The sequence below is a fragment of the Pelodiscus sinensis genome, chromosome 18 (genome assembly GCF_049634645.1).
Source record: "Pelodiscus sinensis isolate JC-2024 chromosome 18, ASM4963464v1, whole genome shotgun sequence".
Classification (NCBI taxonomy): Eukaryota; Metazoa; Chordata; order Testudines; family Trionychidae; genus Pelodiscus; species Pelodiscus sinensis.
In genome coordinates, this window is record NC_134728.1 from 31,436,843 (window position 1) to 31,460,241 (window position 23,399).

The window sequence follows — 23,399 nt, forward strand, 5'->3', positions numbered from 1 at the left end:
CCAGAGGAATTTGCAGGCCTGGGCAGCAAACTCCACAGACTGGTCTTCAATTATCAGGACCCAGCAGTGGCCCAGGCAGCCCAACCCAGTACTCCCGCTGAGGGCAACGTAGCAAAGCCTTTCTCCTCTGGGGCTGGGATAAAGCCTCTGGCCTGCTTGTCAGCCAAGCTCTAACTGAGCTTGGAGCTCCTCTTTTTATACCTCTAGCCCCACCTTCCTGTGGGCTGGGCTTGGTGGTTCTGGCACTGCCCACCAAGGGATCCTTGGGGGAGTTTCCAGGTCACCGGGAGGTCACGATGACTCACTACAGTCCCCTTCTCGGTCTTCTCTTTTCCAAACTAAAGCTTGTTTAGTTTGAGAAAGAAGACTGAGAGGGGACATGATAGTGGTTTTCAAGTATTGTGGCAGAGTCAATCCCACTCTTTGGCCCCTAGCCCCTCGTCAGGCCACTGTCCCACAATTTAGGAGTCGCAGTATAAGATTCACTCGCCTTGTTTTGGTATTTGGTGTCTCCCTGCAGCCTTTATCAGGGCTGCTGCTGTTGCTCTACTTGGTTCCTCTGGTCTCCTTATTCGTTGTCTTTCTCCACACCCCAAACCGCTCCTTCACTCTCCCAAACTCCTTCTCAACACTCTTTCCCCTCCACCTGCAGGGAGGGTTTTTAAAAGAGGCCTGGTGGCAGCTCCAATCAGCTTCACCTTGACCTTAATTGAGTCGCAGTTGCCCTGTCTCAGCTGCCCCTAATTAGCCAGGATTGCTGCCTCTTTCTGCAAGAGCTGCCTCTCTCCCCTTCCACGAAGCCCTTTAACCTGCTGTATTCCACCTGCTCTGTCACGGTATCTAAAAAGGTGTTACAAGGAGGAGGGATAAAAATTGTTCTTTGTCTAAAATCTGCCTCTGATGATAGGACAGGAAACAATGGGCTTAAACTGCAGCAAGGAAGGTTTAGGTTGGACATTAGGAAAAATTCCTGTCTGGGTGGTTCAACATTGGAATAAATTGCCTAGGGAGGTTGTGGAATCTCCAACTCTGGAGATATTTAAGAGCAGGTTAGACAGACATCTATCAGGGACGGTCTAGCCGTGAGCAAACACAAAACTGCTGTGTCTGATCCCTCAGAGCAGATCTTTCCAAAATGTTAGATTCCCAGTGCTGTGTACCAGTGCTCTCAAGGTCACTTCCAGTTCTCATATTCTATTCTATGATTATTCTTCATGGCCATTCAATCCAAATCCAAATGTTCTCTGCAGAAACTACAAGGACACCAAGTTCAACGTGAACATACGATAACTCTGTATGAGAGAAGCCAGAAACTCATTCTGGATAAATAGAGAAGCCAGAAACTCATTCTGGATAAATAGAGAAGCCATCACATGCTGACAGCTAGTGGTCCCTGGTGACCTAATAGGATTACAAGTGCCTGAGATGGAATGTTCCATTACAAACTCTCTGATGCTGAATTAGATGTGCACACAGTTCCCCTGCTACTGCCAGCCTTCAGTTGACAGTTGCCAAACATATAACACATTTTAGGCCAAATGCCTTAAGGTCCCATATATGGAGAAAGCCTCAACATCTTGGGGCTGGAGGGAAAAAGCAACTCAAACCCAATAGATGTTAGGTTCCTTATCCACAAATTTCTCACACACCAGAATCTCCATCGTGTCACTAAGTGTCTTCACAGTCTTTTCTTTCTCCTCATTCTGCTTCTGGGACTGCTCCAGCAAGGCTGAGAGCTCCATCACCCTGAGAAGAAAAAAGTCTGGGCAATATTCCAAAAACTTAGCTCACCATCAGCTATATAAGATATGTGCAGCAACTCCATGAGATACACCACATACTCAGCCCAGAGGGAGAGGACAAAGATGGCTTTAAGCCACCTTTGGGCCTTAAGAATTCTGAGTCTCTCTGTGGGCTGGAATAGTAAGTTACACCAGCCCCATAGAATGCTGATTACAGGCTGTATCACAGTCCAGGAACCCTGTAACGTTGAGCACTGTGTAAGTGCCCCTAACATGACCCTCTGCACCTGAGCTTGCAAGGGGTCAGAACAAGTAGAAGCCTCATGCAGCATCTGCTCTGTGTAGATGGTCTCATCAGCTCCTTGTGGCATAGGTCTGGCTCATATAACAGTCCACCAGCATAGGGAACAGAACCAGTCCTTTTATAAAACTCAGCATTTCTCTCCAACTACTTAAACTACAGTAGAACCTCAGAGTTACAAACACCTCAGGATTGGAGGTTGTTCATAATTCTAAACAAAATATTAGGGTTGTTTTATCAAAAGTTTACAATTGAAGTCAGTGGACTTAATGTAGTTTTGAAACTAATATGCAAAATAAAAATGCTGCTTTTAACCATCTACATTTAAATGAAGCAAGCACAGAAATAGCTTTTTACTTTGTCAAGTCTTTTTTTTTTTAAACAGTTTCCTTCCCCCCTCTCCCCAATAGCTTAATATAGTTCTGTACTGTATTTGTCTTTTGGTGCAGGGGATCTCTGCTGCTGCTTGATTGTCTATTCCAAGCTCCAAATGAGGCAAGTGCTTGAGCGGTCAGTTTGTAACTCAGGTGTTTGTAACTCTGAGGTTCTACTGTAACTGTAAACCCAGCTCTGCCTCCCACACTCTAAGAAAACCCCATTACACACACATAATTACTCACAGCTTCATTTCACTTAGCCCATTTTCTTTACATTCAGGCTCCTCTCCGAGTAATCGATGCCTATATTTTTAAAGCCAACAATAGATACCCTTTCGAAAAAAACGAGCTTGATACAATGTGGCTATGCTTTGAAGGATAATGCAGATTGAATCCAAAGGCCTCTGTGATAGTGAGAAACATTCCCCAAAGGTTTGTGGTTTTTTAAGACTAATTTACCTGACCTGAAGCTCCTCTTTCTCTACATCCCCTTTGACCTGCAAGCGCATCACTTCTTGGGTTTTCAGGTATACTTCCTTCTCCATCTCCTGAGCTCTGGCACAAAGCTGCTGTGTCTGATCCCTCAGAGCAGATCTTTCCAAAATGTTAGATTCCCAGTACTGTGTACCAGAACTTAGATGGAAGCAGCTGACAAGTATTGATCCAGAAAGTCTTATCTGGTCTGCCTTCATTGCTGACAAGTCCCTGAAGTAAAACAAAACAATAAAATAGACCCTCAAGAACATCTGCAAAATCACTTTTTAAACGTCACACATGACAATTACAACCCTTTGTCAAGGATCAGTATTCACATTTTCTAAAGATATTCAGCCATCTCAAACTTTGCCTATATGTTCAAGTTAAAAGCACTTCCGAGGCAGCATGTAACAACAAGAGAGTTGTGAGAGAGTTTTCTCCCTGTGCTCTAGGTAAACCACCTGCATAAGGGGTATCACTAATTGCACTAGGAGCTTGTTTACAATGGTGCTTTATGGCTCTGTAACTTGCTGAGTTCAGGGAGTGGGAAGATCACACCCATGAGTGAGAAAATTACAGAGCAGTAACTTGCCAGTTATAAACAATACCTCACTTAAGAGGATCGGTGATCTGTTTTTTAATCCACTAAGGTAGAAAGATGGTTCAGTGGTTACAGTGTGCTGTCTAGGACTAGCTAGTCTAAGAGACCCATCTTTCATTCACAGATGTGCCACAGATTTCCTGTGTCTCAGGTCCCCATTTGCAAAATGGGAATAACATCACTTCTCTGCTTCACAGGAGTGCTGTAAAGGGCCAGATAAGTATCTAAGGCAGGCATGGGGAACCTATGGCCAATGGACTAGATCTGGCCTCTGGCTCGCCTTAGTCCGGCCCTTAGCAAGGTTCAGGCCTTCCTCCCGCAGAGAGGCAAACCAGCATTGGCCCTCCAGTGCCTCAGTGAGTCTCCGAGCCTCAGCATCCTCCCACGTGGCTGAAGCATGAGTGCCAACAGTACCTGAAAGGGGAGAGGAAACAGCTCTGCAGGCTGTCATTCCCCCTTCCTCGCAGCTGGAAGAATGGCAGTGGAAGAAAACTAGCACACTGTTCGCGTGCTTTCCTGCAGACTCCAACTCCTTCACTCCCATTGGCTGGGAATCCTGGCCAATGGGAACAATGGGAGAAGGTGCCTACAAGCACACGATCCCACAGAGGCACCTATTCTCTCCTGACAAATGGTAACGGGTCCAAGTAAGCACCGCAATCCCCTGTACCCTCCTAAACCCTGCATTTGAACACCACTCCTACACGCTACTGCCTGCCCAGACCCTGCATCCCCACCCTCAGCCCACTTCTGCACCCCTGCTCCCAGCCCACTTTCCAGCAGCCACCTCACACACAAGGAACCCTTCATTTCTGGCCCCACCCCAGAGCATCACAAAATCTACTAGCCCAAGACCTTCAGAAGAATTAATATGGCCCTGAGGGGATGCCCTGGGCCTCTGTGCTCCCTCCCTGGGAGGACTGGAGCATGAGGGAGCAGGCACCCAGAGTTCCATGAGAGAAACCAGTGTCTCTCTTTTTTCTGCTTCTCAGTAAGGGCAGATCAGTGAGGGGATTTTTCTCACTTATATGTAGCTCCCAACAGTTTCTGTGTGGTATTTGAGGAAAAACAGATGATGAAGTCTCATCATATAGTATAACAACACTCTTGCCATTCCTCTGTTATCTCTAGAGGATATTAAACAGACAGTATTAAAGTTTAACATTTTTAAATCAGCAGGTGCAGATAATTGATCCAAGAGTTCTCAGCCTGAGAACTGAAGACCTTGCAGACCATTAATATTGATTTTCAGTAAGTTGTGGAGCACTGGGGAAGTTCTAGAAGACTGAAGAAAGCTAGTGTTGTACCAATAATATCAGTAATTATAGGCCTGTCAACCTGACATGGATCCTGTGCAAGAAAATGGAACTAAGGATGTTAAGAATCGTGTAATTGACTAATCGAGTAATCAATGCATTTTTGCATTGACTATACGATTATTCGATAGGGTGGTGCTGATCCTTTGAAATGCTGCCTTAGCATTTCAAAGGGGCAGCGCTGCACAGCTGATCCCAGACTCTGCATGGCACTGCCCCTTTGAAATGCCACAGCTGCGTTTCAAAAGAGCAGCACCTCATGGAGCCTGGGTCATCCTTCCTCCCCTTGTTGCCTCTCCCTTATAGAGGCAGCAAGGGGGGGGGGGGGAGCGACTAGTTGACTATCCTGTCGACTATCCAATAAGCATTTGCTTATCACATATTCGATTAGTCCTTAACAACGATAAATGGAACAGCTGACAACAGAACTCAAAGAATTGGAGCTGGTTAATGCAATTACTGCAAATCAATGTGTTTATGGAAAACAGATCCTGTCAAATTAACTTCATGTTCTTTTTTTAAATGAGATTACAAAGTTTGGTTGATGAAGGAAATAATGCTGAAAAGATAAGCTTCCCTATGGCATATGACTTGGTACTGTGCAACATTTTAATTAAAAAACTAGAATGACATAAAATTAACATTATTAAGAAATCCTTTTAGATATCATGGAAGAAACCCTATAACTATAAAAAAAACCTGTTTTCCTCAGCCTTCCTGTTCACAGCAAAAAAGGACTGATGATAACTGCAGTGTCCTCAGCATGCTTCCATTACCCTGCTCTAGAATGCTCAAACCTAGCATTTGGCTCAAATAAGTTTAAGAGGATCTAGTCCTCATCTTTAGTATAGTCTCCCAAGAGATGCTGTGGAAACCAATTCAGATATTTACAGCTATAAAACAGAGAGTACTAAAAATACACATGGAGATGAACAAGTCTCTCTAGGACTAGATCAATCAATCACATCATTCCCATCTCTAACCTTCATGATTTTATTAAAATAACAGGGGAAGGATGAGGAGCAAGAGAGGAAGTGGAAATGGAAATGGAGTGGTACAAATCAAACCCATCTGCTGGAATGACTACGAGCATCAGATGCCTATCTTCCACTGACTGTCTCTGGGACTTGGCTACTTAACTCATTGAGGAAGTTTTGAAAATCCAGGCCAAAACTTTCCATTCTTATTGAACAGCTGGTGTGTGCTTCAGGCATTTTGCTGAGCAGTGTGACTTTTTAATGAGGCAATTCATTCTTATAGGGACCTTTCACAGTACTCTAGCAAACTTAACCCATCCTCATCACTATCTCTGTGTGGAACCCCATATCTGCCAAACCAGAGAATAAGATCCCTAAAGCAATCCAGGTCTTCCAAGAGGAGTGCCAGAACATTCATTTCCAGCTATCAGAGGGAACAATGCATACTTTAACTGTAAGCCCAGTGCCACCAGGGCTCAGAACAAGGTGTGAAGAGAAACACCCATTTTTCCTCAATAGCTTAAGGTTCCATATCTGCTCACCTGTCAGTCGCAGTCTTCATCTCCAGGAAGTGACGGCGGAAGGTTACCACCTGTCGCCACAGGCTGATAAGTCGATCATGTTCACACCTGAAGTACCCGTCAAAGAACTAAATGTGCAGAAACAAAAGCCAATAGCAGTTCAGCCAAATGATGCTGATCCACTGCATACCGCTCATGCCATATGAAGTGCCCTTTTTCCCCCAGGAGAGAGAACTTCTGTGACAGCAGTTCCAGCAGAAAGGCCAAAGACTGAATGGGCCACTTACTGTGAGTAGCTTTCCTAGGGCCACCACCAGAGCGCAACTAACAGTAGGCCCAAACCTCAGTCAGCTTTTACCAAAATAATCACTTAACAACCCTACAGAGATGTCCCATAGCAAGTCTTGAGGGGTGCTGATGATTATATGCTGATTAGCATATATATTTATACAATATTAATCATAGGTATTATCCACACCATGTAGATCTATTTTAGTATGCATGAAGCACCAATATCATAACAAGTGATACAGCCAAACCTGGACTATCCCATAATCCCATTTATTTATGCTAAGCATTCCATAACTCCTTCCATTTGTTGAAGTAAACATTTTACATAAGCAGACACAAAACTTGTCAAAATAAAGATATACTAAGACATAGAATGAATGTAAGTGAGGGAAGTACCTTCATGGATCACTAGCATCCAAAACAAAAAGATATGGAAGAAACAGAACAGGAAGTCAGGAACTGAGACAAACTGACTAAATGGATTTTAGTGATCTTTAAAGGGGTATGTAATTGTAAAAAATCATATACAGTAAACTTCTAATAATCCAGCACCTTTAGGACCGAGGGGGTGCCGGATTATCAGATATGACGGACTATCAGAAGGGGGGGGCTATGAGGGGTCTGGGGTGGGGAGGAATGGGGGGGCAGTGCTGTGGGACCAACCCAGCAGCACCCCAGCTGCTCTGCCCCAGGCATCCCCAAGTCAGCCGCTCCTGAAACTGACCAGTGGCTGACTCGGGGAAGCCTGGGGCAGAGCAGCTCCAACTGTCCGGCTGCCTGGAGCACTTCCGGATTCCAGGTGGTGCCGGACTAGCAGGAGTGTCAGACCACTGGATGCCGGACAACTGGAGTTTTACTGTAAACAACAGCTGAAATATGTAACTTGGGAAGCACACCTTCTGCATAAAGTGAATGTAACATCATTGCACCAAACTGCTCTTTGGAGACTGGTACTGTGTAGAACCTTTTTTTTATACCGTATTAATAAATCCAACTGACATTGCCCTCAAGCATATATCATAATAAAATAATGAACCAAAGTGTGGTCAAACAACTGGCTATGTAATTTATCAACAGGACATAGGACAGGCACAAGTCTCTCAGAATCAGGAGTGAGACATACAGGCAAGAGGAAAACCTGCAACACTGGTACCAGAGTTCTAACAGTTCTGGAGATGCATAGTTCTTCAGTCTATAAAACTCCTGATCTAGCACCTTTTACGAGAGTAAATGTAAAACTAACTCCAACAAGGCAATAACCAAGAGTCAGGGTCTAACAAAGACAGGGCTCAGCTCCCAGTCTCTCTCCCCGCAAATCTCAGCATCCATAATGAGCTTGCTAATATCTGCCCCCACCCAGCAGCACAGCATTGCCTCATCAGCATTTTCTACCAATATAATCTTATCCCCTCCACTCTTCCAGCTAACATCAATACATACCCCAAACTAGGGATGTTAAATATTGGTTAATTGAACAACTGAGTAACCTCACGAATTCTTATTGCTTAGTTGACTATTCTATAGTCCCCAGGTGTGGTGTCAGCAGCTACTGTATCAGAGGCTGCAGCGCAGGGTGTCAGGCAGGAGCTGGTCCATGAGGGGAGCCAGTTTAAAAATCAGCTCCCCTCATGGACTGGCTGCCTGGTGCCCAGTGCAGCTCTCTCTGATAAAGAGGCAGCACCACAGGGTGGCAGCAGCCCCTGTCTAGGGAGGGTCTGAACTCCTTGACCCGGCGTGAGCCAGAACTGAGCGTGGCTGCCTGCCCACCCTGTTCCTAATACACTTTAAATGCAGAGCTGCAGCAGGGGTAGGCCCTGAACCCGGTGTTTGCTAGGACTGACAGCAGCAGGGAGGGGAGGGGAGGGGAGGAGAATGCGTGTAGTCCCGTGGTCACCAACCAGTAGATCACAATCTACTGGTAGATCTCAGGGGCTCTAAGAGTAGCTCTTGAGCCCTCTCTGAACTGCACGCCTGTGCAGTACATTTACATTAGATTTCCTCATTCGAGGAGCAGCTACTCACCGAGCAACAACACAGGTGAGTAGCTGGGATGAATGGTGGGAGCTGGGAGGTCAGGAGGGCTGAAACACCCCAGCAAGCTGACTGTGGCCTTCAGCTGAAAGCAGCTGCCCCGTGCTCCAGCTGATCAGCGGCTTCTCCTCTGCACCTGCCCACGTGGAGCTTGGTGCACCCTGGCTGAGCGCCATGGCCAGCTGGCCGGGCAGCCGCTTCTCTTCCCTCCAGCCCTGCTGCCCTATGCTCAGCCCAGGGAGGCTGCGTCTAGCTCCAGCTGTGCTGGAGCAAGCTTCCCAGGCTGAGCACAGGATCACAGATGCCCATCTGATGGACTGTATACGACTAGCAATCTCAGACTAGCACCCAGACTTCAAGACACTGGCAGATACTGTTCATTCACAGGTGTCACACTGAGACTTTGTTATTGGAAGAAAAAAATATATAATTATCAATACTTGATTTTAGATTTACAAAATAGCAGAGAACAAAATGTATAATTGTAACTGCTTCATTTGACATTTAAATAGCATGAATTAAAAACAGACCATTTATTTCATAACTATAAACATGTGATTTTAATTTTATATATTGCATAATTTAAAAATAAACTGTTTAACAGAGTGTATAAGGGCTGGGGGAAGCAAGTGATGGACAGGAGAATAGAGAGGGCGGGGCTTCAAGGAAGGGGTGGGGCCATAGATCTTTGCCTGTTCAGAGACTTAAAAAGTGATCTTGGGCGTAAAAAGGTTGGAGACCACTGGTGTAGTCTATAGCATTAACCTATAAGCTTTTGCTTATCAGTTAATCAGCTACACTATTACATCCCTATCCCAAACTGCAATAACTTCCACAAATGGTCTTGGTTGGAGGAAGAGAGAATTTAGTGTTTATTTTTCCTGTATTGCATCTCGTTGCTCCTCATCCCAATCCTACCTCTCGTTCCATACGCCATTCACTCTCCTTGAGCTCCAGTTCATCCCGGGCCCTTGTCCAATCAGCTGTTAGTTTTCGCACATCCTCGCTAAGAGCTGTATTCACCTCATTTGCCTTGGTCAGGTGCTCCCGTAGCAGAGTGTTCACTTCAGCTAGGTTCTCACATCTGAGGAGTACAAAGAACAGTGATGAGCACATCTGAGTTGCACCAGAGTTGTAACTATGAAATCACCTTGGGATCAGAGTGTAACATCTCTGGGCTACACTCTTAGATTCCTCCTCCACCACCACCAAGACTCCTGAGTCACACTATCATGACCTTCTCACCAGAGTGAAAGATGGGATGACCTCCCTCCAAGATCTCTGAATCTCCTGCCATTGTTGACTCCCCTCTCCTTGCCCCACGCATCCTGTCCTTCACCATATTATGCCCTTGCTTACCATCTGCAAATTTCATCCTTTGCTCTCCACCCCCACTGCCAAGATACAAATCCATGCTCTCAATGATTGTAGCCTTCTTCTCTTAGCTTACACAAATCTTCACACTTCACAATTCAGTTGCTATAAAATCCTGCTGCCATGAACACCCTTCTGTCTTCCCGCTGACCTTCTTTCACTCCACCTTTGTATCTCTGCAGCGGCTGCTTCTGTATGAAATTTATGTTTCTTTGCTCCTAAAAAACTTTCTATCTCCCTGCCCTCTTCTCCTCCTACAGCAACTATCCTTGTGCTCCAAACCAAGATGAGAACTACAGTCTACAACTCACTCCCTCCAATGCATGTAATTATTCAATACCAGGGTAAAGAACAGAGAGAGAGACAGAGACAGAGACAGAGAGCTTTTCTTGGAGCTCAGTTTAAGATTGCAGTATGAACTCCCATAGGATCCAAAAATCACCATAGGCATCATCCCTTTCCACTCCAAGGCTATGTGTACACTGTAGCCTTCTTCCAGAAAAGCTTATGCAAATGATGAGCGGATTGGAATATCATCGTGCTTTATTTGCATAATTAATTAGCAGCCATTTTGCGCAAAAGCCTCTTGTGCAAAAAGGAGCTGTGTAGACAACTCCTTTTTGCGCAAAAAAACCCTCCTGCACCAGAGCCGTTCTTCCTCATTTTTTCAAGAATGGCTCTTGCGCAAAAGGGGGTTTTTGCACAAAAAGGAGCCATCTACACTGCTCCTTTTTACACAAAAGCCTCTTGTGCAAAAATGGCTGCTAATTAATCATGCAAATGAAGCACGGCACTATTCCACTCTGCTTCATTTGCGTAAGCTTTTCCAGAAGAAGGCTACAGTGTAGACATAGCCCAAGTGTGTCAGGCACACTTCTTCCACTTATTCTGAAAATATACAAATATGAGGGTTTTTTTTTTAAATTCAAGTACCATGTTTTTCCTGGGGAGAGGACAAGACAAAGGAAAGAAGAAAATGTAACAAAGACTAGTCACACTGCCAGACACACTACTGGAAGACACCCAGACTCGGGATGTTAAATATTGGTTAATTAAATAGTTGATTAACCTTATAAATTCTTATCAGTTACTCAACTATTCTATAGTTCCCGGGGGTGAGGCCAGCAGCCAGTGCTCTCCAGCCCCACTCCTGAGGAGCCTCCCTGCCACTCTGTGTTGCTACCTCTGATACAGAGGCAGCAGCGCAGGGCAACAGGCGGCATGTCCACAAGGGCAGCTGGTTTTCAGAGGGGGTCAGCATGGAAGCTGGTGAGCAAGGGGAGCCAGTTTAAAAACCAGCTCCCTTCGCAGACCAGCTGCCTATCGCCCTGTGCTGCTGCCTCTGATACACAGGTAGCAGTGCAGAGTGGCAGGGGGCTCCTCAGGAGTGGGGCTGGGGTGCACTGGCTGTCGGCCTCACTTGGGGACTATAGAATAGTCAAGTAATCAATAAGAATTCATGAGGTTAATTGACTATTCAATTAACTGATATTTAACATCCCTAATGAGAACAGAAAAAAAATATTCCAGTGTTTCATAAATGCTGACCACTGCAGTAATTATCTCCCTACTTAAATGAGAGGCAGCAGCGTTGGGTGGCAGCAGCCCCTCTCCAGGGAGGGAGTCTGAGCTCCTGGACCCAGCATAAGCCTGCCTGCCTGGCTTCTAATACACTTTAAATTCAGAGCCACAACAGGCGTAGGTCCCAGGCCCGGTGCAAGCCAAGACTGAGCCGGGCTGCTGGCCAGCCTGCTAAAAAATTTACTAGCAAAGGGCAGGGGGAGGAAAATGCATGTAGTTTATGGCATTAACCTATACTTTTTTGCTTATCAGTTAATTGACTACACTATTACATCCCTAACCCAGACAACACAGTGCTGGACACAGCAAATGAACCTGAATAGAATAGAAACCACATTCATTCCAAAAAGCACTCAATATAATAAGCTTAATTTTCAGTTTGAAGTAGTAATCTGTTATTCATTTGGCACTCTCCATTACCTTGTCACACTATGCTGTTCACATAATGGCACCACATAATGGAGTCAGAATATTTCTCATTTCAGGTTTATCTACTCAGTCTCACTGCCATCATCTTCTGCACAGTCCCCCAGGTTAAACAAACAGAATTGCTCGGATTGTCCTCATCTCTTCACACATCATTATGAAAATCCAGAATAATATGGTTTTAACTCTACCTCTGCTGCTCCTCCTCCAACTGGACCAGTGCCCTCTCCAGGCTATGCTCCTCCTTGGCTTCTGACCTGTATGAAAGGACCCCCTTAGAGAAAGAGACAGAGTACTTTATCAAACCAGCTCAGCCTTTTGAGTTCCTTTTTCTCCCCAGTTAAACACCCATTTTTTCCCCTATCCTCTCTCAGCACCACAGATTTTGGGGCTCCTACCTCAAGAATGCCATGACAGAACAGAATGGGACACAACTGGTGTGTGGTTCCACGTTCCTTACAGTTCCTGTTTATTTGTGCAGCACACAACTAGCCAGCCAGCGCAGGGGCAGATAGTGCTATTGGGGAGGAAAGCTAATTAGGCTTGAGACCCAGGAATGTGCACTCCCTCTTTGCCACTAAGCAAAAGTAGCCAGAGCAAGCCACATGTTGAAGATCTAAATGTCATAAGCCCTAGGATGTGACCATTCCTGTTCTGAGATAGTAGAGCTAGATCAACAGTTCTGCCCACTCAAGGCTATGCAGGGAGGGGGACCCACAACATTATAATTCAACTGTTCCTTTATAAAATTAACACTCTGCTTAGTAGGACTTTTGGAAATGATACAAGAAACTACTCTGGTGGCAGAGATTTAAAAAGTACCATAGGAAAAATATATAATGTCTTTTAAACTTTAATGCCAGTAGAAACGTATTTCCTTCTTGGGTCTTATATCAATATTAACTGCCTCTGCACCTCCTTTCTCAGGCAGCTACCTGCACAACTCACCCCTCTTTCTATTTCCAGCCTCTGTTGCAGCTCCCGACACCAACTCCGGTACTGTAACACCTGGACAGACAAGGAGAATGAGTATGAGTCATTACTAATACATCCCAGAATTACATTTGCTTTTTTTGCAACAGTCCTACATTGTTGACTCATATTTAGCATGTGATTCACTATAACCCCCAGATCCCTTTCTGCCGTACTCCTTCCTAGGCAGTCATTTCCCATTTTGTAAATGTACAATTGACTGTTCCTTCCTAAGTGGAGTACTTCGCATTTGTCTTTATTGAATTTCATCCTATTTTCTTCAGACCATTTCATCTATTTGGCAATATCTTTTTTAATTACAAACCTATACTCAAAGCATAGAAAATTAGGGTTGGAAGAGACCTCAGAAGGTTAGTTAAACTAACCCCCTGCTCAAAGCAGGACCAACTTCAGCTAAATCATCCCAGCCAGGGCTTTGTCAACCCTGGCTTTAAAAAACCTCTAAGGATGGAGATTCCATCACCTCCCCAGATAACCCATTCATGTGCGTCACCACCCTCCTACCAGGGCCGGCCTGAGCCATTCATGCGCCCCAGGCAGCGGGCGGGCAGCACATGCACAGCCCCGTCCTGGGCGCGCGGCACCTGATTGACGTGTACGGGATGCCGCGCCCCTGGGGCAACTGATTGACATGCATGGGGGCGCCACATCAGGCCCCCGGGTGACAACCTATGGGGGGGCGCCTGATGCGGCGCCCCTTACCACTTCAATCAGGCGCCCCCATAGGTTGGCACCCCGGGCAGCTGCCCGGCTAGCCCCCCCCTTAATCCAGCCCTGCCTCCTACTGTAACCGTTTTTCCTAACATCCAACCCAGATCTCCCACTGCAATTTGAGACGATTGCTCCTTGTTGTCATCCGCCACCACTGAAAACAGCCTCACTCCATCCTTTTTGGAACCCACTTTCAGATAGTTAAGGATACAATCAAATCCCATCTCACCCTCCTCTTTTGTACATTAAATAGGCCCAGCTCCATCATAAATCATGAGGCCTCTCCTCATAAATCATGTGTCACCCAACTCCTTACCATTTCTGTTACCCTCCACTGGATACTCTCCAATTTGCCCACATCCTTTCTGATATGGGAGGCCCAAAACTGGACACAGTACTCCAAATGTGGCCTCACCAGTGCCAAATAGAGGGGAATAATCACTTCTTGCCATCTTCTACTAATGCAGTCCAATATGCCATTAGCCTTCTTGGCAACAAAAGCACATTGTTGAGTCACAGCCAGGTCCTCATACACCATATAGTACTCCAAAGTCTTTCCAAAGAACTTGCAAAGCATCTCCGAAGCATCTTCAGTGAGGGATGAAGGTGGGAGACAGAGTCTCCTGGTAACCCTGCTCCTTCTGGCTGCTTCCCCCCTGACCTCCGGAGAGTAGGGGGGACAGGCATCCCTCTCCCCTGAAGAGTAGCCTCCCCACCTCAGAAATGCAGTTTAATAAAATATACGTGCTATTGTGTTTGTGTGTATGATTTAGTTTTTACCATTACTAAGGTACTGCTGCTGCATCTGCAGCTTGATACAGGTAATAAGTATTATGTGTTATTTACTAAATTAATTTTAAAAAAATCAAATTATACATCAAAATTACATAAAGTATGCCTTCTTAGATGTTACAAAATGCTGTACTGAGCTGTAAATTAACACATTTTGGTTATCAGATTTGCATCACTGATTGAAGAAATGTGAAGTAGTAGTGGGAAACTTGATTTAAATCCAGTCCATCAGCACTGTTGACATCTCATTCACCTTGTTAGTGATTTTGTTTTAATTTCTTCCCCCTTCATCACTTTTCTGCCATGTTTGCACTTTCTACCCTTACTTTTTCTCCTTTTTGGCCTCTCCACATGTAAAGAGACTCCAGAAGAAAACTAGCTATCAGTTTCAGTGGTGGACTTCCCTCCTGATGCACAACACCTCTTTCTCTTCCACTCCTGATCTTCCCACATGTCTACCAAAGCCCCTCACTCCTGACCCACTGCTTCCCTGTTGGGATACTCATGGCTATGCTTTTGCTTTACCTTTCCTTGTAGTTTCTGCACAAGCACTGCCTGCCTATGTTGTGCCTCCTGGAAGCTCTGCAGCTTGCGTTGATAGGCTGCCTGGCTTTCCACCATCTGCTGACGTAGTGTCGCTACTTGCTCATCAGGTAGTAACTGTAATGTCTGCAGTTTCATGCTGCCCATCTCCCGGTCTCCTGCCTCCATCTGAGGATCAAAGAATGGTATATAGATAATTCAGGAAAAGGATAATTGCCCTGCAGTAAGTCAGAAGCCTCAGCTATTAGCGGAAGCAGGGAAAATAATGAAGAAGCCTAACACTAATTAGCATTGCCTGCCCATCGACTCTGGCTGCAATACTAGCAAAATAGCCTAAGTATCCAATCAGGAGGTTCCCACACTGGAATAAGCTGAACGAAGCAAGCTTTAGGCTGTATCTAGACTACACAGTTCTTCCGGGAAAAGATACCAAAATTTGCATAGCTTTTTCCGCTTTTTTTCAGAAGAGGCTTTTCCAACATTTGGCCCACCTACAATGGGCCAAATGTCAGGAAAAAACCTTTTTTTGGAACATCCCTTCTTCCTCGTAAAATGAGGTTTACAGGGATACATCTGCTCTTCCAAAAAAAATTTGGAAGAGCAGACGCGTTCCTTGGACATGGCAGAGTTTTTCCGGGATACCTATGGTATGCAAGCAGCGCAGAATCATAGAATATTAGAACTGGAAGGAACCTTGAGAGGTCAAGTCCAGTCCTCTGCCCTCATGGCAGGATCATGTACCATTTCGCTCATCCCTGACAGATGTCTATCCAACCTGCTTTTAAATATCTCCAGGTTTAGAGAGTCCACAACTTCCATAGGCAATTTATTCCAGAGCTTTAACCACTTTGACAGTTAGGAAGTTTTTTCTAATGTCCAATCTAAACCTCCCTTGCTGCAATTTAAGCCCCTTGTTTCTTGTCCTATCATCAAAGGCCAAGGAAAACAACTATTCTCTTTCCTCCTTGTAACACCCTTTTAGGTAATTGAAAACTGCTATCATGTCCCCTCTCAGTCTTCTCTTTTCTAAACTAACCAAATCCATTTCTTTCAGTTTTCCCTCACAGGTCACATTTTCTAGATCTTTCATCATTTTTATTACTCTTCTCTGGACCTTCTCCAATTTCTCTACATCTTTCTTGAAATGTAGTGCCCAGAACAGGAGACAACACTCCAGTTGAGGCATACAATGGAACAATTACTTCTTGGCTACATCTACACTGGCCCCTTTTCCGGAAGGGGCATGTAAATTTCACCAGTCGTCGTAGGGAAATCCGCGGGGGATTTAAATATCCCCCGCGGCATTTAAATAAAAATGTCCGCCGCTTTTTTCCGGCTTTTAAAAAAGCCGTAAAAGAGCGTCTACACTGGCCCCGATCCTCCGGAAAGGGAGGAATAAGACCCTCTGGAAAAGGGCACTTTTTCCGGAGGATCGGGGCCAGTGTAGACGCTCTTTTCCGGCTTTTTTAAAAGCCGGAAAAAAGCGGCGGACATTTTTATTTAAATGCCGCGGGGGATATTTAAATCCCCCGCGGATTTCCCTACGACGACTGGTGAAATTTACATGCCCCTTCCGGAAAAGGGACCAGTCTAGACGTAGCCCTTGTGTCTTGCTCGCAACACTCCTGTTAATGCATTCCAGAATGTTTGATTTTTTGGCAACAGTGTTGACTCATATTTAGTTTGTGGATCACTATAATCCCAAGATCCCTTTCTGCAGTTCTCTTTCTTAGACAGTCATTTCCCATTCTGTATGTGTGAAAATGATTGTTCCTTCCTAAGTAGAGTACTTTGCATTTGTCCTTATTAAACTTCATCCTATTTACCTCAGACCATTTCTCCAGTTTGTCCAGATCATTTTGAATTATGACCCTATTCTCCAAAGCACTTGAAACCCCTCCCAGCTTGGTATCATCTGCTAACTTAGTAAGAATACTTTCTGTGCCAATATCTAAATCATTGTTGAAGATATTGAATAGAAGCAGTCCCATGAATGACCCCCTAAGAAACCCCACTTGCTATGCTCTTCCAGCAGGATTGCGAACTGTTAATAACTGCTCTCTGAGAGCAGTTATCCAGCCAGTTATGTACCCACCTTATAGTTGCCCCATCTAAGTTGTATTTGCCTAGTTTATTGATAAGATCATGCCTTACTAAAGTGTAGGTATACTACGTCCACCACTTCTCCCTTATCCACAAGATTCGTTATCCTATCAAAGAAAGCTATCAGATTGGTTTGACATGATTTGTTCTTTAAGAACGGCCACAATAGGTCAGACCAAAGGTCCAGATAGCCCAGTATCCTATCTTCCAACAGTGGTCAATGCCAGATGCCCCAGAGAGTGTGAACAGGTAATCATCAAGTGATTCCTCTCCTGTCACCCATTTCCAGCCTCTGACAAGCAGAGGTTAGGAACACCATTCCTACCCATCCTGGCTAATAGCCATTGATGGACCTAGCCTTCACAGATTTATCTAGTTCTTTTCTGAACCCCATTACGGGATCGAAGCTACTACTGTCTATCTTCCAGAGTTTGAATTAGCGGGTCTAATGAAGACACGCTAACTGGAACTGAGAGGGCCACTCCAGTAAATGCCGTTAGTCCTTCTTCCATGAGGATTAAGGGAAGTCAAATGGAAAACACTCTCCCTTCAACTTCCTGCAGTGTGGACAGCACCAAAAGTTGAGTTAAGGTACTTCAACTATGCAATTAATGTAGCTGAAGTTGTGTACCTTAATTCAATCTTATCCCATAGCGTAGACACACCCTTAAAGTCCTGGTCTTCACAACATCTTCTGGCAAGGAGTTCCACAGGTTGACTGTGTAAGGTGCAAAGAAAAACTTCCTTTTTACATTTTAAACCTGCTACCTATTAATTTTATTTGGTGACCCCTAATTCTTCTGTTATGAGAACAAGCAAATAACTTTTCCTTATTCACTTTTTTCACACCAGTCATGATTTAACAAAGCCATGCTGGCAGTTATCTGGAAGATAATAAGGTAAAAGGTTTTGAGGATGAATTCCTTAATTATTCACTTCATTATCTTTCCTGGCACAAAAGTTAAGCTGACTGGGCTATAGTTTCCTGGGTTGTTTTTATTTCCCTTTTTATAGATTGGCACTAAGGATGTTAAGTTTAATGTAATTCACTTATCAAATAGCGGATGCATTTTTGCATCGACTATTCGATTAGTCGATAGGGCGACACCGCTGCGGCACTTCCAAGGGGAAGTGTCAGATGCAGCCTGGGATCAGATGGAGTCCCCAGCTGACCGCAGGCTTCATGCGGTGCTGCCCCTTTGAAAAGCCGCCATGATTTTTCAAAGGGATAGCTTCACACGGAGCCCAGGGTCAGCGCCATGAGGTGTTGCCATTTTGAAACACCACTGCAGAATTTCAAAGGGGCCCGGGATCAGCTGTGCGGAGCTTGCCCCGGGCTCAGTGTGGCGCCACCTCTTTGAAGTACCCTCTCTTCCCCCCACCCTTTGCTGCCTTTATCTGATAGAGGAAGCAAGGGGGGGGGCGAAGGAGGGAAGCGACTAGTCGACTCAACTATCCAACAAGCATTTGCTTATCGGGTAGCCGACTAGTCCTTAACATCCTTAACTGGCACTATATTTGCCCTTTTCCAGCCTTCTGGACTATCTCCCCACTTCCGTAACTTTTCAAAGAGGGTAGTTAATGGCTCAGATACTTCCTCTATTAGCTCCTTGAGTATTCTAGGATGCATTTCATCAGACTCTAGAGACTTGAGGACATCTAACTTTTCTACATAATTTTAACTTGTTCTTTTCCTATTTTAAGTTCTAAACCTACCCCAATGCCACTAACATAATGAATACTAGGAATCCAGTCACCATCAATCTTTTTGGTGAAAACTAAAACAAAGAAGTCGTTAACCACTTCCGCCATTTCCAGGTTTTCTGTTATTGTCTTTCCTCTCCAAATTGAGCAATGGACTTTTCCTGTGCTTGGTCTTCTTCTTGCTTCTTCAGTATTTACAAAATGTTTTCTTGTTACCCTTTATGTCCCTGGCTAGACAGCTCATTTTGTGCCTTCGCCTTTCTAATCTTCCCCTTACATACTTATTTCCCTATATTCATTCTTTGTAATTTGACCTAGTTTCTACTTTTTAATACAACTCTTTTTTTATTTTTAGATCATATAAGATCTCCTGGTTAGGCTAAGATGGTCCCTTGACACATCTACACAGTAGAATAATTTGCGTTTGGGCCCTTAATAATGTCCCTTTGAAAAACTACCAACTGTCTTCAGTTGTTTTTTCTCTTAGTCCTGCTTCCCATGGGACCTTACTTACCAGCTCTCTGAGTTTACTGAAGTCTTGCCTTCCTGAAATCCACTGTCTTTATTTTGTTGTTCTCCCTTCTACCATTCTCCAATTTGTCCAGGTCATTTTGAAGTACACAAAGCACTTGCAACCCCTTCCAACTTGGTACCATCCATGAACTTTGTAAGTGTACTCTCTAGGCCATTATTTAAATAACTGAAGATACTGAACAAAAGCAGATCCAGAATGGATCCCTGCAGAATCCCGTCTGCTATGTCCTTTCAGCATGACTGTGAACCATTGGTAACTACTCTCTCAGCATGATTATCCAACCTAGGTTGTATTTCCAGAGTTTGTTAATGGGAGACTGGATCAATCACCTTCCTAAAGTCTAGACATACCACGTCCACGGCTTCTCCCTTATCACAAGTCCTGTAGCCCTGTCAAATAAAGCTGTGCAGCTCCTCCAGCTCCTTTCTGTGTCCTAGGCAGGAGGGAGAAAAAGAAAAGGTGAGAAGAGGCAGTGATCAGGAATCTCCCAGTCCCACTCTGCCTCCCACCCACCCAGGCATGTGAACGGAAACCAGTTACCGGGCTTCCCGGCCTCGGTTGTGAACTCCAGTGGCCGCCAGCAGGGATGTGACTAGGGGGGGCTGAAGTAACCACAAGGCCGGGTCCAGGGCAGCCCCTCCCGCCCCGGGCCCCAGCTCCACCCCCGTGTGATTCCGGGGGCCGCGCCAGAGGTCACCCCCCCCCCCCCATGGCAGAGCCCGCCCCGCCCCCAAGTCCCGTTACAGCCACACGGTTTAACAGCCCAGCCCAGCCCCTCCCGCCATTTCCCGCGCTCCCGGCGCGTCTCCCGCCCCTACCCTCAGCCCTGGGCGCTGCGAGCCCCCGCCCCGCCTCAGAGCGGCAGCTCCCGGCGCGGAGCCTCCGGCCCTTCCCGCCCTACGGCACCGGCGGGCGAGCGATGCGCGCTCCCGCCTCGAGCCCGCTCTGCGCGCGGCCGGGCCGGGCCCGCGCTTGTCCTCGCGCTAGGCCGTGGCGGCGCCTCAGCCCGAGCCCAGGCCGCGCCAGGGGGCTCTGAGCCAGGGCCCCGGGAGCCAGGCGGCGCGGAAGCCGCTGGGTAAACGCGCTGCGGTCGCGGAGCGAGGTGGCGGGAGCGCGCTGCGAGCTTGGCTGGGCGAAGAAACGGGCGAGAGCCAAGGGCGGCCCCGCAGCAGCGGCTCGAACTCGCCCCGGAGAGCGGCGGCCGGCGCCTCAGCGAACGGATTCGAGCTAGCGACGTGCCTGGTGCGGGACGCTGCGGGGAGCCCAGTCAGCCGCAGGACAACCCTGAACACCGCAGACGGGCTGGCGGCCCCAGGCTCCCCGGACATGTCGCTGGGGTGCGCTGCCTGGCCGCTGACCTGGTCCCTCCGTGGCTATTGACTAGGGTGGGCAGGGGTGTAGCACCATGCCCTGGGGCTAGGTCTAGCTGCAATGCTATTGCGGGCAGGGCCGCGTTATGACTTTCGTGGGCCCTAGGCACTTTTGCCTTCGTGGACCCCTTCCACCATAAAAAAAAATATTAAAAATGATTGTTGATATAATCTGAAATACTTCAACGTTTTATTTTTTTCTGTTTTAGGCAAAATTTAATAGAGTTTCATGGGCCCTAAACGTTTCATTTGTTTCTGATGTGAGAAAAAAATTAACATTTTCTTCCACCCTAAAAGTTCTTTTTTTTTCTTCTGATTTTAAAAGAAATTAAAACATTCTCGTGGGCCCCTAAAAGTATCGTGGGCCCTAGGCACTGTGCCTAATGGATAAGTCGGCCCTGATTGCGGGATACCAGAGTATCCTGAAATAGCTATCTGCGTCTTAACAGCAAGCTCATTTTTTCAGGCTCTCTATTCCAATGTCACTGTAAACCTTATTCCATGAGGAGTAAGGGACGTTTCAGAATAGCAGGTTATTTCAAAATTTGGTGCTGTATAGACAGTGCCAAACTACAAAATAAGCTATTTTGAAACAAGATTGAAATAATATACGCAATTTACGTAGCTCTAATTGTGTATCTTATTTTGAACTACAGTGTGTAAACACAGCCTGAGTGTCCCTAGAGACCATCAGAAGCTGGTCTTCTGAAGCACCTGGCAATAACCACTGTTGAAAGACAAGATACTGGGCTAGATGGACCTTTGCTCTGACCCAGTATGGCCATTCTGATTATAAAAAATTAATTGTAATAAAAATGTTGAGTACAGAAACTCCCCAAGATAATAACCTCTCAAGATAGCAATGATGTGAAATAACAATCTTGGAAAATAATGCATTTTAAAATCTTGGCCTACTTGGAAACGTGTATTTATTATAAGATTCCCAGTCACAAATCCAGCATTCTGGAGTAAAGTCACTAAAACAGAGTCAATAAATAAATGTTCCTTGAACGTGCCCAGCACCCTTCCCCTCCACCACACCCCATTCACAGTTGTTATGGTTGATCACTGGAGTTCAGAGGTGTTTTCATGTACGTTCACGGCACAGACATGAGGGTAGAAAAAGGGAAGGTAACTCACCTTGTGGAGTAACTGGAGTTCATCGAGATGTGTCCCTGTGGGTGCTCCACTTAGATGTGTCAGCACCGCTGTGCACACGGCCTGGATATTCTTACTAGCATTCCTCCCCAGCTGCTGGCGCATGCTGCAGTATTGCTCAATCGCTCAGAATGACAGTTGCACACACACCGGCGGCCGTTCCCTCCGCTCCTTCTCTACACCGGACTCTCTTATCCTGGAGCACAGGGGAGGAAGGTGGGTGTGGCGCACTCACTGGGACATATCTCGAAGAACTCCAGTTACTGCACAAGATGAGTAACCTTCCCTTCTTCTTCAAGGGTCCCCGTGGGTGCTCCAGGGTGACTATGCAGCAGTGTTCCTGCTTGGCGGTGGGAGCTCCATGATGCAGGACTGGATTCTGGACGGGACCGTACATCCAAATCTAGTGTCTGAGTCCTCAAAGATCTGAATTGTGTGATGTTGTGCAAAAGTATTGGCCGAAGCCCATGTTGCCACCCTGCAGATAATGTCTATGGGTAGACCCTTAAGGAAAGCGGTCGTGGTAGATACTAATCTTGTGGAATGCGCTCATATGACTTTGGTGGCTATCTATGTTTCTGGGAGTAAGCCAGCTATATGCCTGCAGAGATCCACTTGGATAGTCACAGTTTGGAAACGGAATACCCTTGAATTGGTGGGTGTAACACTGATATACCTGACAAATGTATATCGATGGAACTATTTGATAGTCCTGTGTCCTGCAGGTAGAGGATGTACCATGTAGTAGCCTCAGTACCATGCTCACCGCTCTTCAATACTGATGGCACACGAAGGTCCAGGAGCACCGACACCAGCATCGCTAATATAGAGAGATTTAGCATTCAGGAGGAGAAGGAAATAAGATGCCAGTGCATAGCCCCCCAATATGCTGCAACACAACAACAGCAATCCCAGAGCTGGCAGATGACACAATGGATACCTCCACCATTTCCACCACAGTGGCCCTACTGGGGCCCATGGGCGCCCTACAGAAGCCAACAAACCCAGGGCACAGTTGGCCGACATAAACAGGAAGAAATGAGCTAACTATAGCCCAGACAACTAGGATAGTGATTCATCTACAGAGGAAGCAACAGAAGATTCACCTTTTCCTCCCAATACAACATACTCCACAATGGACAAACACAGTGTCCCTGCAGCACCAATCAGAGGAGTAACAGAGAGGTAGCCGCGTTAGTCTGATCTTGGAAAAACAAAAAAAAGCAGTCATGTAGCACTTTAAAGACTAACGTGATGGTTTATTAGGTGATGAGCTTTCATGAGGCAGACCCACTTCTTCAGACCATATTCTGAAAGTGAATTGGCATGACAATTATATAACAGAGGGATACAATGAAGAAGTAAACAAATTACACAGTAACGAATCAAAAGGTGGGGAGGCTGTCTTTGGAATGTGTCAGCGCTCTATAGTGCATGATGTGTTTGCACTCTATAGTGTTCCCATAGCCAGGGCC

At 45.9% G+C, this 23,399-nt stretch overlaps 1 protein-coding gene across 12 annotated transcripts in view; it reads right to left on the reverse strand.

The window, feature by feature from the left end:
* The window catches only part of CEP250 (centrosomal protein 250), a 168,035-nt gene extending 147,180 nt beyond the window's left edge, over positions 1-20,855 (reverse strand). For 7 of the 12 annotated variants that reach the window (XM_075901439.1, XM_075901443.1, XM_075901444.1 and 4 more), the window contains exons 1-9: positions 20,215-20,855; positions 19,747-19,829; positions 15,037-15,222; positions 12,964-13,023; positions 12,207-12,289; positions 9,553-9,718; positions 6,334-6,440; positions 2,880-3,125; positions 1,650-1,746 (exon numbers count right to left, since the gene is read on the reverse strand). In XM_075901439.1, the coding sequence (XP_075757554.1) occupies positions 1,650-1,746; positions 2,880-3,125; positions 6,334-6,440; positions 9,553-9,718; positions 12,207-12,289; positions 12,964-13,023; positions 15,037-15,222 (945 nt within the window). In that variant the 5' untranslated portion in view covers positions 19,747-19,829; positions 20,215-20,855. The other 5 variants (XM_075901446.1, XM_075901445.1, XM_075901438.1 and 2 more) reach the window with 4 other exon arrangements.
* Positions 20,856-23,399: the final 2,544 nt, after the last annotated feature.